Here is a 13476-nt window from a genome sequence, read left to right as displayed (position 1 = left end):
CATGGGATATGCTGCGGTGCCCAACGCCCTGAATGCGAATGATCCCGAAGCCCACAGCTGTTTGGCGAACCTGTCCAGCTGCATGTGCGCAGGCTGCCTTTGCTTGACCAGATGGTGGTCCAAGGAGCAGGGAGGCAGCTTGTGACCCCGGCTGCTCTTGGTTCTTTGTCCTCGTCCACAGCTTTGTGCAGAAAAGACAGGAATAGCAAAGGAGCCGGACAGGTAAAAGATCTTTGAAATGTCACCACTTTTTATTGACTGCTCTTAAACAGCAGGCCCTTTATCAGTTTCTCACAGCATTACAAGGCAAGCATTCAACGTCTAATTTATGCACAACTTTACTGTAATTTTCATTCAGACACCTTATCCATTGGTAATACATCAATGCAAAAGGTCAAGTTCCAAAAAGGAACGGAAAAAAGAAAGCGGGGGAGGACAGACAAGAGACCAACGAAATCTTGCGATTTGGTTGGAAAGGCAGGTAAATATTGCAAGCAGTGTAAGTTGGAAGTATCTTTGGAGGAGATGAGGAAGGGAAAAAGAGAAAGCCTAGAAAGGCAAATCAGGGAGATGAAAAAAATCTGCATGCCAATTCATACAAGGCAGTTTTACACCGTGTAAGCTATCTTTCTCCCATTATTCTCCAGAGCCTTCATATTCCAAGAGGCTAGGCTTCTGGATTCCTTGGAGTTGAACCCATCCCAGAAATGTTCCAGGTGCCCAATTACCATGTCTAAAGATTGCTCCCCCTCCCAAGAGATCACAGTTCAGTGTCGTAAGAGAAATTTCCCTCTCCCTATGGTATTGTAGAAACCCCTGGTGCCATCAGGCCCTTGAGGAAGGCGAATCACTTTAGGACGGACCCCTAGAGATTCACAGATCCTCTTGGAAGTAGCCAGTGAGATCAAGGGCTCTGGTTTCTGTGAGAGCAGTTGATTACAGGCTGGCCCACGCCTCTTTGGTGTCCACAAGGTTTCTGGACCTACTCCGTTGCCCCAGCAGGAGTCAGAGGGCTTCTGTAATTCTGATGTGCCCAACTTTGGTGCAGAAAGAGGTGAGGGGCACAGTGGCCACGCCAATGGTTTGTGCAGTTGAAGAGGGCCTGCATATGGTATGCTGAAGAAATTTGGTTTGAAGGCCTGGCCTGCTGAGTTGCAGAGCTTAGTCGTAGGCCAGACTGGAGCAGAGAAGAAATTCCGAGGGAGGATAGGAGTAGAAACTGGGGTACTGTCTGACTCTGTGGATGAACTGTAGAAGAAGGAATCTTCAAGGGTGTGCTGAAGGCCTTCTGACAACATGTTGGTCCACTTTCTAAAAGGTTTTGGTATCTCTTCAATCTCCTCACTATCTTCTTGACTGGCCACATTCTTCTTTTTGGAACCTCGTCTACAGAGGCTGACCACTTTGATGGCTTCCCCAGGAGAAGAGACCTGGTTGCGGCCAAGCTCTTCAAAAGCCCTTCGGGCACTCTCTAGGCTCTCATATTCCACCAATGCACAACACCTGGTCAAAAGCTCAGGATACCAAGAGGAATACTTCTTCATGTCTGAGGGGAGCTTTTTGCCAGGCCTGAGAATGCGTATGGAGGTAATGTCACCAAAAGGCCCAAACAGCTTTGTGATTGTATCCAGAAAGGTTGCTTGGAATAGGAGTGAAGTAGGGCTGGTTTCTTCATATGGAAGGACATTCCAGGCCAGGAGCATCTTGCTTGGAGGGATGTTCACCAAATACTCTGGGATAGGGTTCCTCCTCCTCACCTTGGTCCCTTCCTCATTGACTTCCAACAACTCCGAGAACTGCAGAGCATAAAGGGTCACTCGCCAATCCCTGGTTAAATATTTCACCTAGTTATTTTTTTAAAAAAGGGAAATATCAGTAGAGAGTAAGAAGATGACCTTGACAGAGATATGCAAGCTCTCTTGACAAGGGATAAAACATTTTTTAAGTTCAGAACATCCAGATAACATTCAGAAGTAGTTCAGATCTCCCTAATTCACTGAATTATAATAGGGAGGAGGAGATATAGCACAATCAGACTTGTAAGATTCTGTTACTGTAGCCAATATATATATTTCAGAATTTTTATTATAATAGTAAAATCTAATACAAACTTAAAGAGAATAGAGTAAAAAGTGCAAGAAAAAAGAGAAGAAAAAGAAAAGAACATAAAAAAGAAAGAGGAAAGAAACATATAAAAACAAGTATAAACAAATTTAGTGACTCTTCACCCCCTCTAAGGTTACATTTTTCATCCCATATCTTATCTATAAACAAATCTATAAACAAATCCATAAAACATCATCTTTTTAGTCCTGGTATCAGCAGAAAGTCCATAAAGGATTACCAGAAGTAACAACACATCTTGTTTTAACCTTGATCAAATAAACCAACTTTAAAGAATGGAATCAGAAAATAGCAGCCACAATATCAACAATGTCAGTAATAATGTCTGCTTCGATGGATAGACTATATCCAAAAGATGTTCTTGAAGAAATGACAGATGTAGAACAAATCTTATCTGACAAGATAAAGATGGTATCGAAAGTGGATGTACAACTGACAGGCCAAGAGAATGACTTAGAAAAGAATGTTTCACTGGATCTACAAAGGAAACTGGCTAAAGTTTTAAAATGTAAAAGTTAAATACAAATGACAAACCAAGGAAAGACCTGGATAATTTTTTCCTACTGGATTTACAAAAGAGGCTTGTTAAAGCCTTGAAGAAATCTGTGTGATGGGACAAAGAAGAAATGAAGAGAAATCAAATCCTGCAACTTTATTTAAATGAACTCAAGATTAAGACTGTTAGAAGTAAAAGGAAGGAATATAAAGTTGGTTATTATAGCCAATCTCAATAAAAGTAGTTTTAATCTTCCTGTGGAACTGATTTCTTGGTCTGCTCTACCTAGTGGAGCTGACATTTTTTTAAAAACAAGCCTTTTGATTAAAAAAAAACCCTTGATGTCTCGGATATCAACATCACACTTTAAGGTTACATCTCAAATAAGGAGTAATTATGCAAATCTAGGGACACATCCTAACTGGATCTCCCAACTCTACACGTACTAGAAAAGAAACTTGTGAAAACAAGCTGCAGATATTCAATGGTGTATGAATGACACTCAAAAGAACCATTTATTTTATTTCACTGGTCGGACCTTGGGTCATATCAAGCTTTGCAAAACCATCATGATGGCTTGGATGTTGTTTCTAAAAGATACAGGAAAGCAAGATCATGAATTCCTTATATAGATGATTTTTAAAAAACACTGAAAATTTCATACTTTATTTCAGCCTTTTCATATCCTGTGCCACCCAGATATGTTGAAGTACAACCTCCACCATCCTCCCCAACTACCACCATGAAATAATTCTGAGTTGGAGATGATGGGGCATGTAACCCAACATACCTGGTGAAAGCCAGATCAGGGATGCGACTGCAGTTCATCAGGAAGTGGTTTTATAAATTATATGAATTTATTATATAGAATATAATAGAAACATTAATAGTTGCTCCTAATTCAACAGGACAGCCGTGTGAAGCTGCAGCTAAAAAGTTAAGAAGAATGGCCTTCAAGGTCCAATTAATCTACCATATCACTGCCAGCAGTCAACAAATTGATGCATTTAGGAGGCATACAAGCATAGCACAGATATAGTTGCCCCCTCCTGGCTATTTGCTCACCAGGAACAAGGACTTAGAGGTACAATGCCTTGAACGTGGAGATTCCATTTAGCAATTATACCCCCAAAGCAACTGCTAGATCATCTTCTTCCATAAATTTGCTAACAAAGTCTTCTTCTGAAGCCAGCTAGGCTAGTGACACATCTTGTGGCTTTTTAGTTCCAAATTGTAATTATATTGTCTATTCTAGACAGCAAATGCACTAGGCAATGGCTGCTGCATTTCTAGAATAAAGATCAAGAAAACATACCAAATTACCAATTGCATTAACTGAACTTGAATTGTTGATTTTTATTTATTCAATTTGAAAGAAATTATACAAAAGGTAAGGAGAAGAGCGGGGGGGGGACTATTAGCTCTCAGAAGCTCTAACATTTAGAATCATTCATCTAAGTACATTTGGAAAAGTAGGCTATTTCAGAGCTTTAAAAAGAGTGACCACCTTTCTTTCATTTAAACTATAACAATTGTTATCTATCTTCTAAAAGACACCTTATCTTCTTATTTTTTCCCCCGATTCTGGGAGTTGTCATTCCAGATATGGCAGGGCATCAGGTTGGAGAAGCATGGCCAGAAAGCAAAGACGTTCAGATCCTTGGATCCAAGAACAGACTTGACATCTCTTTATAGACAAGCATAAAGAATCATTTTTTAAAAAGCTTTTGCCCACCTTTTTGAAAGATGTCAGAAGTTTAATGCTCACAAATCCCAGCTTGTTCTTTTGCACATGCTTCAGGAGGAAAGCATCTTTGGACAAATTCTCATCTGAAAGGTAGAACTCAACTTGTGACACGATTCTTCGGACCAGTAATGAATCTGGCATAGAGCAATTGCTGCTCTCAAAGAGTTCTGGGCTGAGAAGATCATTCAGGTCATACGGACTCCTACCCAAAGATAAGGAAAAAAAACGACATGCAAAAAATTAAAGCCAGTGTCCTAAAAATACAGTAACTTAGGTCAAATGTGGACAGAATTTTATTGCTTGTCTGCTACTTGCTCCTTTTGTACAGTATGGCTAGGTTAACACATGGAACCGTGCCATAATTTGATCTGACTTGCTTCAGTTTAATGCTGTGCAAATGTAGTCATTGTGGCTTGCAAACCATAGCTTATGGCATAGTATGTTGTGTTCTTCATCTGAACTGAGCACAGAAATGCAGGGAGTTTCTGAAAGACCAGCAAAGCTCTGTGATCTTCTACTGGCTGACAATATACAGCACTGACCATACCCTGACAAAATTGACCAACATTTGCAAGCTGTGGCTAGAATCAGGTTAAAAGACTGGAAAAGGGGGTACTATCCTATACCATCTTCAGACCTTCTCTTCTTCATGCACACACATAAACTGAATACTCAGGAAAGGGTCCAGCAAATACGCATTTGCTATGAAAAACGCCTTTAAATTTAAATAGCATTTTAAGATGGTACTAAAGCATTCTCCTTGAAATTGAATTCAGCTATTTATGATTACAATTTATTGAGAACACTCTGGTCAGAAAAACCTGGATTATGTTACTGAAGCTATGTAACAAAATACATAATTAAAACTTGTCCTTCCTTAGTGATGAAGTGAAGGCTATCCAGCATCAGTGATAAACATAGTAAGATTAGATTCAGATATCATGCTAAACTTTTATTTGCTTAACAATGGTTAAACCATAATTGATTGTATTGACACAAACCATAAATCATGGTTTATACACAATGGCTAGAATCATACAGACTCAGCCAAAACCCAAGAAAACAGTTTATATCTGTTGGACATTGACTAGGAATTTCGGGAGCTGTAGTCCCAAAACTTTTGAAGGATGCCAGGCTGGGGAAGATTGAAATAAAGGGCTGGTTTCCTCAACTGGGAATGCTTCTCTTGCCATATGGAGGATACTTCACCACTTGATAAGTCCAACCCATCTACTCCCATCCTTTTCTTTTTTTCTTAAATAAAACAGCCACCTATTTATGGCTAGCAATTCAATATGGTCAGAGAAGATTGCATCCACAGAAATAAGCTGGAAGTATTGCTCACCCATCCAAAGCATCCACTAGCTCCTCTTGGTTCAGGAAAGACCTGCTTGGATCTTGGGAAAAGAAAGGGAGAGGAGAAAACGGGGGGCCCTGGACTGGAACTGGAATGCTGCACTTCAGCTGGGAATCGAACCTCAACGCCATAGTAGGACTGCACTAAGACAGACTGCTTCATCTGTGAAGAGAACACAAGAGAAGCCTTATAGAAAGCCAAGGTTTCTTTGACCACCCTTTGTTGCAAACTAAGCCTAGTCCAGACAAAGCACATTATGGCTTAGCATATGAATTAACCCAGCTACAGACACCCTAGGAAGCTTAAAAGGAGCACCTAGTGAAACAGCCTCTTAAGATTCAATGGGTAGCAAGACTTAGAAGAAATCCACAAATAAACAAGTATCAAGCCAAATTAGCTTTTCATTAAGGAATTATTGCAGCAATATCCAACATGTTTAGAACTTGTATTTCTGTTCTTTTGCACCCAGGTACAGAGACAGATTATCCGTTCAAGGTTCCCTTGTTGCAACTTCATACTTCTGCCTGTTTCCCCAATCAAGGTTGGAGTAGAACAACAAGCATTCTTTTTTCAGCATATCCCTCTGCCCTATCCATACCAAAAAACTGGCGAGGGGAAAAATATAAGTCATTTTATCACAGGAAAAATAGAAATAATGAACATCTTCTAATCTAGTTCTCAAGAAATAAATTCTAGAAGGAAACGGGCTATCTGAAGAACATTTTCCAACCAACCCCATCACCTGATCTCACTGTTGCAGCTACAATAGTTGTAACCAGGCTCCATTAGCTCACCTGGGCTTGAAAAATGCCCACTCACTATTCACTCCACATAATGCTTGTTGGCCTTTTACAAAACTAAGCTTGAAAAAAAAATGGAGAAAGAAAGCAAAGACAGAGGAGAAGATACTAAGCTGTTGGAGGACAGGTCTTAAGAGAAGAAAAGGTTTCAGAAAAGAAACATCAGGTGGTGCTGTTTGAAAATTAAAGCACCGGAGAAGAAAAGGAAGGAGCAAAGAAAATCCTGCAGCTGAACTCCATCTCCATCATAAGGGTTAAAGCTGCATCAGAGAATACAGAATGGGAGGTGTCAACAAAGCTAATAAAATGTGGTTGATTGAGGCTTAGTCACTGTGATTTTCTGAATATATATTCTGAATTAACTGAGCATATTATACAAAAACATTGTGACTAGAAAACAATCTTGTTTTGGTTCACACATCATGGAGATTGCTTGATGTGTTTAGTGTGTTTCATGAACTGGCCATAACTGTTGGGGTTTCTTTAGCATAGTTCTGAGCTTAATGTGTGCTGGGCATCTAGCCAATAATATTTTATTCAACAACCCTGATTAAGCAAAGTGTTTCAGGATGATGTGTAAACTCAGTATCTTTAGAAACTAGATTAACTTGTTTTCCTTTAAGCACAGGACAGTTTCTTAACTCTGCCTGCCCCCAAGATATTTGAAAAGACAAATTTTGATTTTTGCTTTGTTTACACATTGCATGCAGGACTTAGATACCCATGCCGAAAGAGACCACACATCAAACTCTGTCCTACATATCCCTTTTTGTCTTTGAATAGGAGTTAGCATCAGGTGAAGCTACTGAGTTAACTGCACTAAGTCTGCAGTTCAAGTGATCATATGATAAAAGTCTGGTGTTTGTGTTCGGCATGCCCTTATCAGAATGACAAGGTTTTCAAAGCTCATACTTACATACACCATTGTGAAGCACTTTCAAAGTAGGCTGATCTGAATCATCAAAGTCAAACGGCCATGAGGTTAAAAAACTAAAGTGTTCTAGAAGTCAAACTCAATTGCAGAGATGCAGCCCTAAAGTTGCCTTGGCAGTGTTACATAAGTGGTTTACCACTCCTTTCTTCAGGATACTTTTTATTATTATTATTATTATTATTATTATTATTATTATTATTATTATTATTATTTCTCAGATCTGATTCTGCTTAGCTTCTGAGCCCAGGCAAAAAGCTGGGTTGATCAGTAAAATATGGTTCAGTTAGCCACTGGTAAGCATGTCATGCAGCCATAGCTGACTCCTTAGAGCTTGTGTTTGGTGAAAGCATAGCCGTTCCCCCTTTCTCTTGCCTTCCCTCCCCTCTCCTGACCGGGTTCCCACATCACACTCCCAGGGTTGGATAACCTGCAGATTGCACACTGCCTATCAATGGACAGCCCACAAGATCAATGGACACCCCAATGAGCCACCTAAATCCAATATTCAGTAGTGCTACTAATTTTGGGTGTGTGTATACAGTAAAAACTGGCATCTGCCCACAGTCAGAGACTTTTGAGTGGCCATTGGTGTGCCACTCTATGACCATCATGGGCTCAATCAGCATATAGCAGTTGAATGTTGCATGTTGCAAACTGATAGGCTGCTTACATTTCACGAAGAGCTTCAAGCTGAGACCTTTATGCTGAAAATATATACATTGTGAAGCCATAATTTGTCAAATAAATTGGTCGGTTCATACAACATGCTCAGCAGAGGTGTCCACAGGGTATGGTCAAAAAAGTCAAGATGACCACAGCAATGCAAGCAAAGCTGCACCCATTTTTTTATATTTTACCCTGAGGACAGCCCTGATGCTAAGGCCAAACCAAACAAACGGCAATATGGCTAGGCTGATGGCTAAATACAGCTACATTGTGCCGTCCTTCTTCCCAGGGAACTGAGGGACCATTCCAGACTTTCTTCGCCTACCACAGAGAGAAAAGTCTGCAGATAGAGAAGGAAATCACCCTGAGGTCTCCAGTTGTGAGATTGGAAAGTTCTATGATTGCCGCTCCAACCACAGTAAGAGGGGAATAAAGGCATGTTGGGGGTACATGTGATGAAACTGCTGAATCCAGTGCCCATCCCTATCCGCAGCATTGCCTCTGATCAAGGAGAGAAACTATGCCACCCCAATAACTAATTAATCATGATCTCCTGTGTTGATAATTGTGAGACAATCTTCTTCTTCTTCTTCTTCTTCTTCTTCTTCTTCTTCTTCTTCTTCTTCTTCTTCTTCTTCTTCTTCTTCTTCTTCTGTAATGGATTAGTACAAGTCTAAAAAGAGAGAGAGAAATTGAAGAGCAAGAGAGTCAAAACCAACCATTCTGTTCTTGGCTGATTGTAGCCCCCCAGGATTTAGGAAGTGGTGGTTTTGCCCTCTCCCTCCCCCCAAAAATCCTATGTTGGGGCATATGAAACAGTGTTGCTTCTGCAGGGGATTCCTGGGGGTCAAAAAAGTCAAGATGGCAGCACTGCTTCTGCTCCCCCCCTTAGTAACATGCGAGTTCCTCTTTTTCTCCTCCTCAATTTTATCTTTTCTGCTATAATTGCCTTTGAGGTTCCTGTAGGGATTTGGGCTTTGGCAGATACAATTATAGCTTCTTTCGTATGTTATTTAAATGCCAATGATTTTTTTTAAAGAACTCTAAAATTAAAAATAAGGAAGACAATTAAACAGCTAGTATTTCAAAGGTTTTCATTAACTGTGACTCGCTGGAGTTATATGGGTGCTTGTGTTACCATAGATACTGTTGCTGGAGTTATTGTGGTGCCCAAACTTGGTCTGTCTTGGTGCTGGGTGTTGTCTCTTGCAATATAAATATATATGTGTACATGTGTGTGTGTGTTTGTGCACCCGCAGAAAAATATGCTCTTCCTTCTGCCAGCTCCATCTGTTGATTCTGAAAGATGCAAGCTTAAAAAAATAACCCAGATGCAAAACTGAACCCACTCCCCTCACCCCACCTGCCCAAAGAAGAAAAAAAGACCCAGAAGAATTATTAAAAGGACAGGCATAAGCTGATGTTTTTGTTTTTGCTGGATAGATTGAATCTTTTATGGGGGTGGATAGGAGATGAATGTATCTGCATTTGCATATCTTCATCTTATTTATTTTGAAACATTTATATTCCACCTTTCCAAATTGCCTTTCACACTGTGCAGTGTGGAAGCTGCCCTCTATGCTGAAATCACATTTGGCCAATAAGGATAACTGGAACTTGCATCAGTTATGACTAACTTAAGTCCCACTGATTTCAATGGTTAGGTTCTGACTCAGTGTTAAGCTATGGTTTGTTTTATGTTTTGCTGAACAAACCATAGGGGTCTGATTCATACATTACCCTACAAACCTACATGCTGAGCTTTTGTGGCTGTGACCTATGGCAACTTCTCTTCCCAAGCAGTAAGCATCCAGCAAAAGAAACAACAGTTGCAAATTACATGGGCTGCTGGAAGGAAAACTCTTGTTGTTTTCTACACTTTTGTGGAATGAAACCCTGCAGGGGTTTGAGGATGCTAAGGCTACCCTCTTTAGGCTGCAAAACTCTGTATATCCACTACCTGGCAGCAGCGATTCTCAAAATATGATCGCAGAACTCCTGTGGTCCACCAAGCTCCTCCAGATGGTCCACCACAATCTCTCCAATTCACGGGCCAGAAGCCACTTGCTGCTTTAGCCCCTTCATCCCTGCCTGTATTGATAATCAGCTGATTTGCAAGAATGAATCAATGGCTAAAAACTGAACCAATAGTGCACAAGTGGTAATACAAATAACTTCAATATTAAAATCCAGAAAACTGAGAATAGCAAGCAGGGGTGTCACTGACTGTGAATCCCCATGTCCTGTGCTAAGTAGAACTGTGATCTTGCACAAAACAACCCAAAAAAGAAAACTGCAAACAGAAAATACAATGATTAATATATAAAAGGGAACTGCATTAGGCTGGAGATCCACCTGCAATCAGAAATTGCTACTGAAAAACATTCTTGGGCAACAAACTTTGTGCTAAAAGTTGTTGTTGTAGCATGGGATATATAAAATATTTCAAGTTTTAAATAAATGCCTTACTTTGCATTAAAAGTTTTGGGACAACATTCTACTTTAAAAGGAGGCATGCAGAAATGCAACCATAACCATTATTCCCAAAAATAAAAAAGACAAAATCCCAAAGTTCTCTTAAAGGTGAAAAGTTAGAGAGGGGATTTTTGTGTAATGGGATCCCCAGATTTTCTGAACTATTATGTGTGGTCCACAATTGCAGAAGTTTTTAAAAAATGTCTCTCTTTTTTGCCATCTACCAATTATTTGGATTTATGGAGCCCATACATGGTAGTCATAGTTCTAAGGAGACCAGTACAAACATGTATTACTTAGAAGGTATTTGTTAGAATTATATCTTGATTTCCCCCCCAGGAACTCACAGCAGCATACAGAACACTCCCCACTTAGATTGAGAAATAGGAAGTGCCCCCAAATCACCCAGTGAGCTTCTGTGGCTGAGGGTGGACTTGAATGTGCGTTTCTGTACTTTTAGTCCAACACATTTTGTCTTGCTGACCTTTCTTTTAAAATGTACAGCTACATGCAAAAAACATTTGAAAACAATGTGTCTCATATAGCTATTCTTGTTCAGGAATCAAGCTAGAATTTAGTTGCAAAGCTGGGATGGCTGTCATGGGTGTATGTAGCAGCCTGACCAAGCACTGCTAAAAAAACACTCTTAGGTTCCTGACCATCATTACCAACACACTATCCAAAGAAGAGTTAAACTGGTAGAATCATGGGATTGTAGAGTTGGAAGAAACCACAAGGATCATTTAGTTTAACCATCTGCAGTGTACAGGAAAACCAATTAAACCGTCTTTGAGAAGTGACTGTCCAACCTCTTCTTAAAAACCTCCAGAGATGGAGAACCGACAACCTCCCTTGGCAGGCTGTTCTACTGCAGCACAGATTTACAGTTGGGAAATGTTTCCTTATATTTACACAAAATCTAGGTAGCTGCAACTTGTACCCATTATTTTTGGTCACAGTTTCTGTGGCAATGGAAAATAGCTGTGGGCCATCCTTCCAACAGCACTCTTTTATGTACCTGACCATAGATACCCCATCTCCTCCCACTCTTCTTTCTTCTAGACTGAACACTCCAAATTCTTCCAGCCTATCCTCATAGGGCATGTCCTCAAATCCTGACTCTTCTTTGTTATCCTCCTCTGGACCTGTCCTAACCCATCAATATCCTTTGGGAAAGGTGGTGCTCCCTACACAGTACTTCAGAAGTTATCTCACCTGTACAGAATAGAGGAGAATTGGGACTTCATGCATCTTTGATACAATGCTTCATGTAAGGCAGCCCAGAACTGTGTTAACCTTTCCATCAACTGCGTCATGCTGTTGGCTCATGTTCAGCTTATTTTCAGTGCCACAGCCAAGTTCTTCTCTCACATAGTGCTTCCAGTTTAGAATAGCTCCAACTGAGCTGTAAAGCAATCAGGAGCTTGGATTCTATGTCTCTTCCAATGATATTGTAATCCATCTGCCTTAGTCAGAATGACCAATAGTCATGAATGAAGTATAGTGCAGTAACATCTGAAGAGTCACAGGTTAACCCTCCCCCACTTTGTAACAATCAGGAAACTGGAAAAGTCAGCCGATGATAGAGAACATTAGGGAAAGTTGCTCAAAGGTCTTTTTAGTCTGGCCCACTTGCTGAGATCTTTAATTCTTACATCAGTGTAACAAAGAAGCAGAGGAGCTAGCAGCTATAGAAAAATAGCAACAGAAATACCCTGGAGAAAGCTGACAATGGTCTTAAAAGAGCATGAGATAGTATAGCAAATGGATTTTGTCTAAGAGTGAGCTGAAAGCTGGACCACTTTGGAGGAGACGATCATAAGAATTTAAAGGAAATTCCTCATGCAATGTTATTTTTAAGAATATTTATGAAAGAGCTGAGAAACTATTCAGTTCTTATAGTGGAACCCAACTGATTACCCATATACGCAATACAGGAAGCTTTAATGCTGACTTTAACACAGTGGATTACATTTGCCCCAGTGATGCTACCCAATTGCTACTTTTGACTGTGTACATATCATCATGTTATAATTATGTTAGATTTGTAATCCCCAAGTGATTAAGATTAGAGTTGCCTCCCTGAGTTTACCTCAATAGTTATTCACTGTTCCATACCTTCGGAATGGACACATGCTAAGTGGGCAAAGATGATCAGGAAATAGTCACCCTGTCATCATCATCTCTATCCTCAAGACTCCCCATAAAGTTACCTGTAAGCAGCACTGGGCTGAACAAGATGAAGGCAGAAATTTCAACCAGATTCATCCTTGTAGAATTTTCTCACTCTGTGGACTGAACTGAGACTACAAGTTTATGCATCCTTGATATTGTACAAGTGTTAATTTACTCTAGACCTTCCTGCCCTTGGCACCCTCCAAATGTATGGACTTCAGTTTCCAGAATTCTTAACAAATGCTGTGCTGGCTGAGCAATTCTGAGATTTGAAGTCTATCCATCTAAAGGGCAGCCAAGTTGTTATTTAGATTTGTTATAGCAACCCCACTCCAAAAGACTCTGGGTGGCTATAACAAGTTGGAAAAGCCTGACTTATGCTGACTCATTAACAAAATGACTTTAATCAGCATATATATTAGACAATTAAAGGAAAAGAGGAGTAGAAGTTCATCCCATAAATAGAATAGCGTTATCCTTTTATGGAGTTGTATGAGCTCAAAAGTTTTCTTCTAACTGGTATCTAAAAAAGAATGGATTTCACATGATAATAAGCACATCTCAGCCATACAAAGGTTCAGCTCTAGTGTGATTTATTCTTCCAAAGTTGTACAATTATTCTTTAGGCTTTCCCCTAGATGCTCAAAGCATCCATAACACTTAAGTTCCAAAGGGTGGCAATAGAGCCAAGGAGAAAGTTGG

General features: G+C 40.1%; 1 protein-coding gene across 1 annotated transcript; it reads right to left on the bottom strand.

Annotated features, from left to right (window-relative positions):
- Positions 1-248: 248 nt before the first annotated feature.
- Positions 249-7157, bottom strand: LOC103062840 (la-related protein 6-like). The gene is made up of 3 exons (XM_007421757.3): positions 5713-7157; positions 4356-4569; positions 249-1844 (listed from the first exon to the last, which is right to left on the bottom strand). The coding sequence occupies exons 1-3, from the start codon at positions 5853-5855 to the stop codon at positions 768-770; spliced, it is 1434 nt and encodes a 477-aa protein (XP_007421819.1). The 5' UTR covers positions 5856-7157; the 3' UTR covers positions 249-767.
- Between the last annotated feature and the right edge of the window lie 6319 nt (positions 7158-13476).

This window comes from Python bivittatus, unplaced genomic scaffold (genome assembly GCF_059951505.1).
Source record: "Python bivittatus isolate LINGU-HERP-01145 unplaced genomic scaffold, Pbiv_v1 ctg000410_np1212, whole genome shotgun sequence".
In the NCBI taxonomy this organism is placed as follows: domain Eukaryota; kingdom Metazoa; phylum Chordata; class Lepidosauria; order Squamata; family Pythonidae; genus Python; species Python bivittatus.
This window is presented reverse-complemented; position numbering and strand designations above follow the sequence as displayed.

Bases quoted from the DNA above. Each gene is read 5' to 3' on its own strand.
- LOC103062840 (XM_007421757.3), bottom strand. From the start codon at position 5,855: ATGGCGTTGAGGTTCGATTCCCAGCTGAAGTGCAGCATTCCAGTTCCA. The intron at 4,570-5,712 runs GTGAGCAATACT...ATCTTTGGGTAG, and splicing joins CTAGTGGATGCTTTGGATGG to GAGTCCGTATGACCTGAATG. The intron at 1,845-4,355 runs GTGGGCAAAAGC...AAAAATAACTAG, and splicing joins TTCTGACATCTTTCAAAAAG to GTGAAATATTTAACCAGGGA.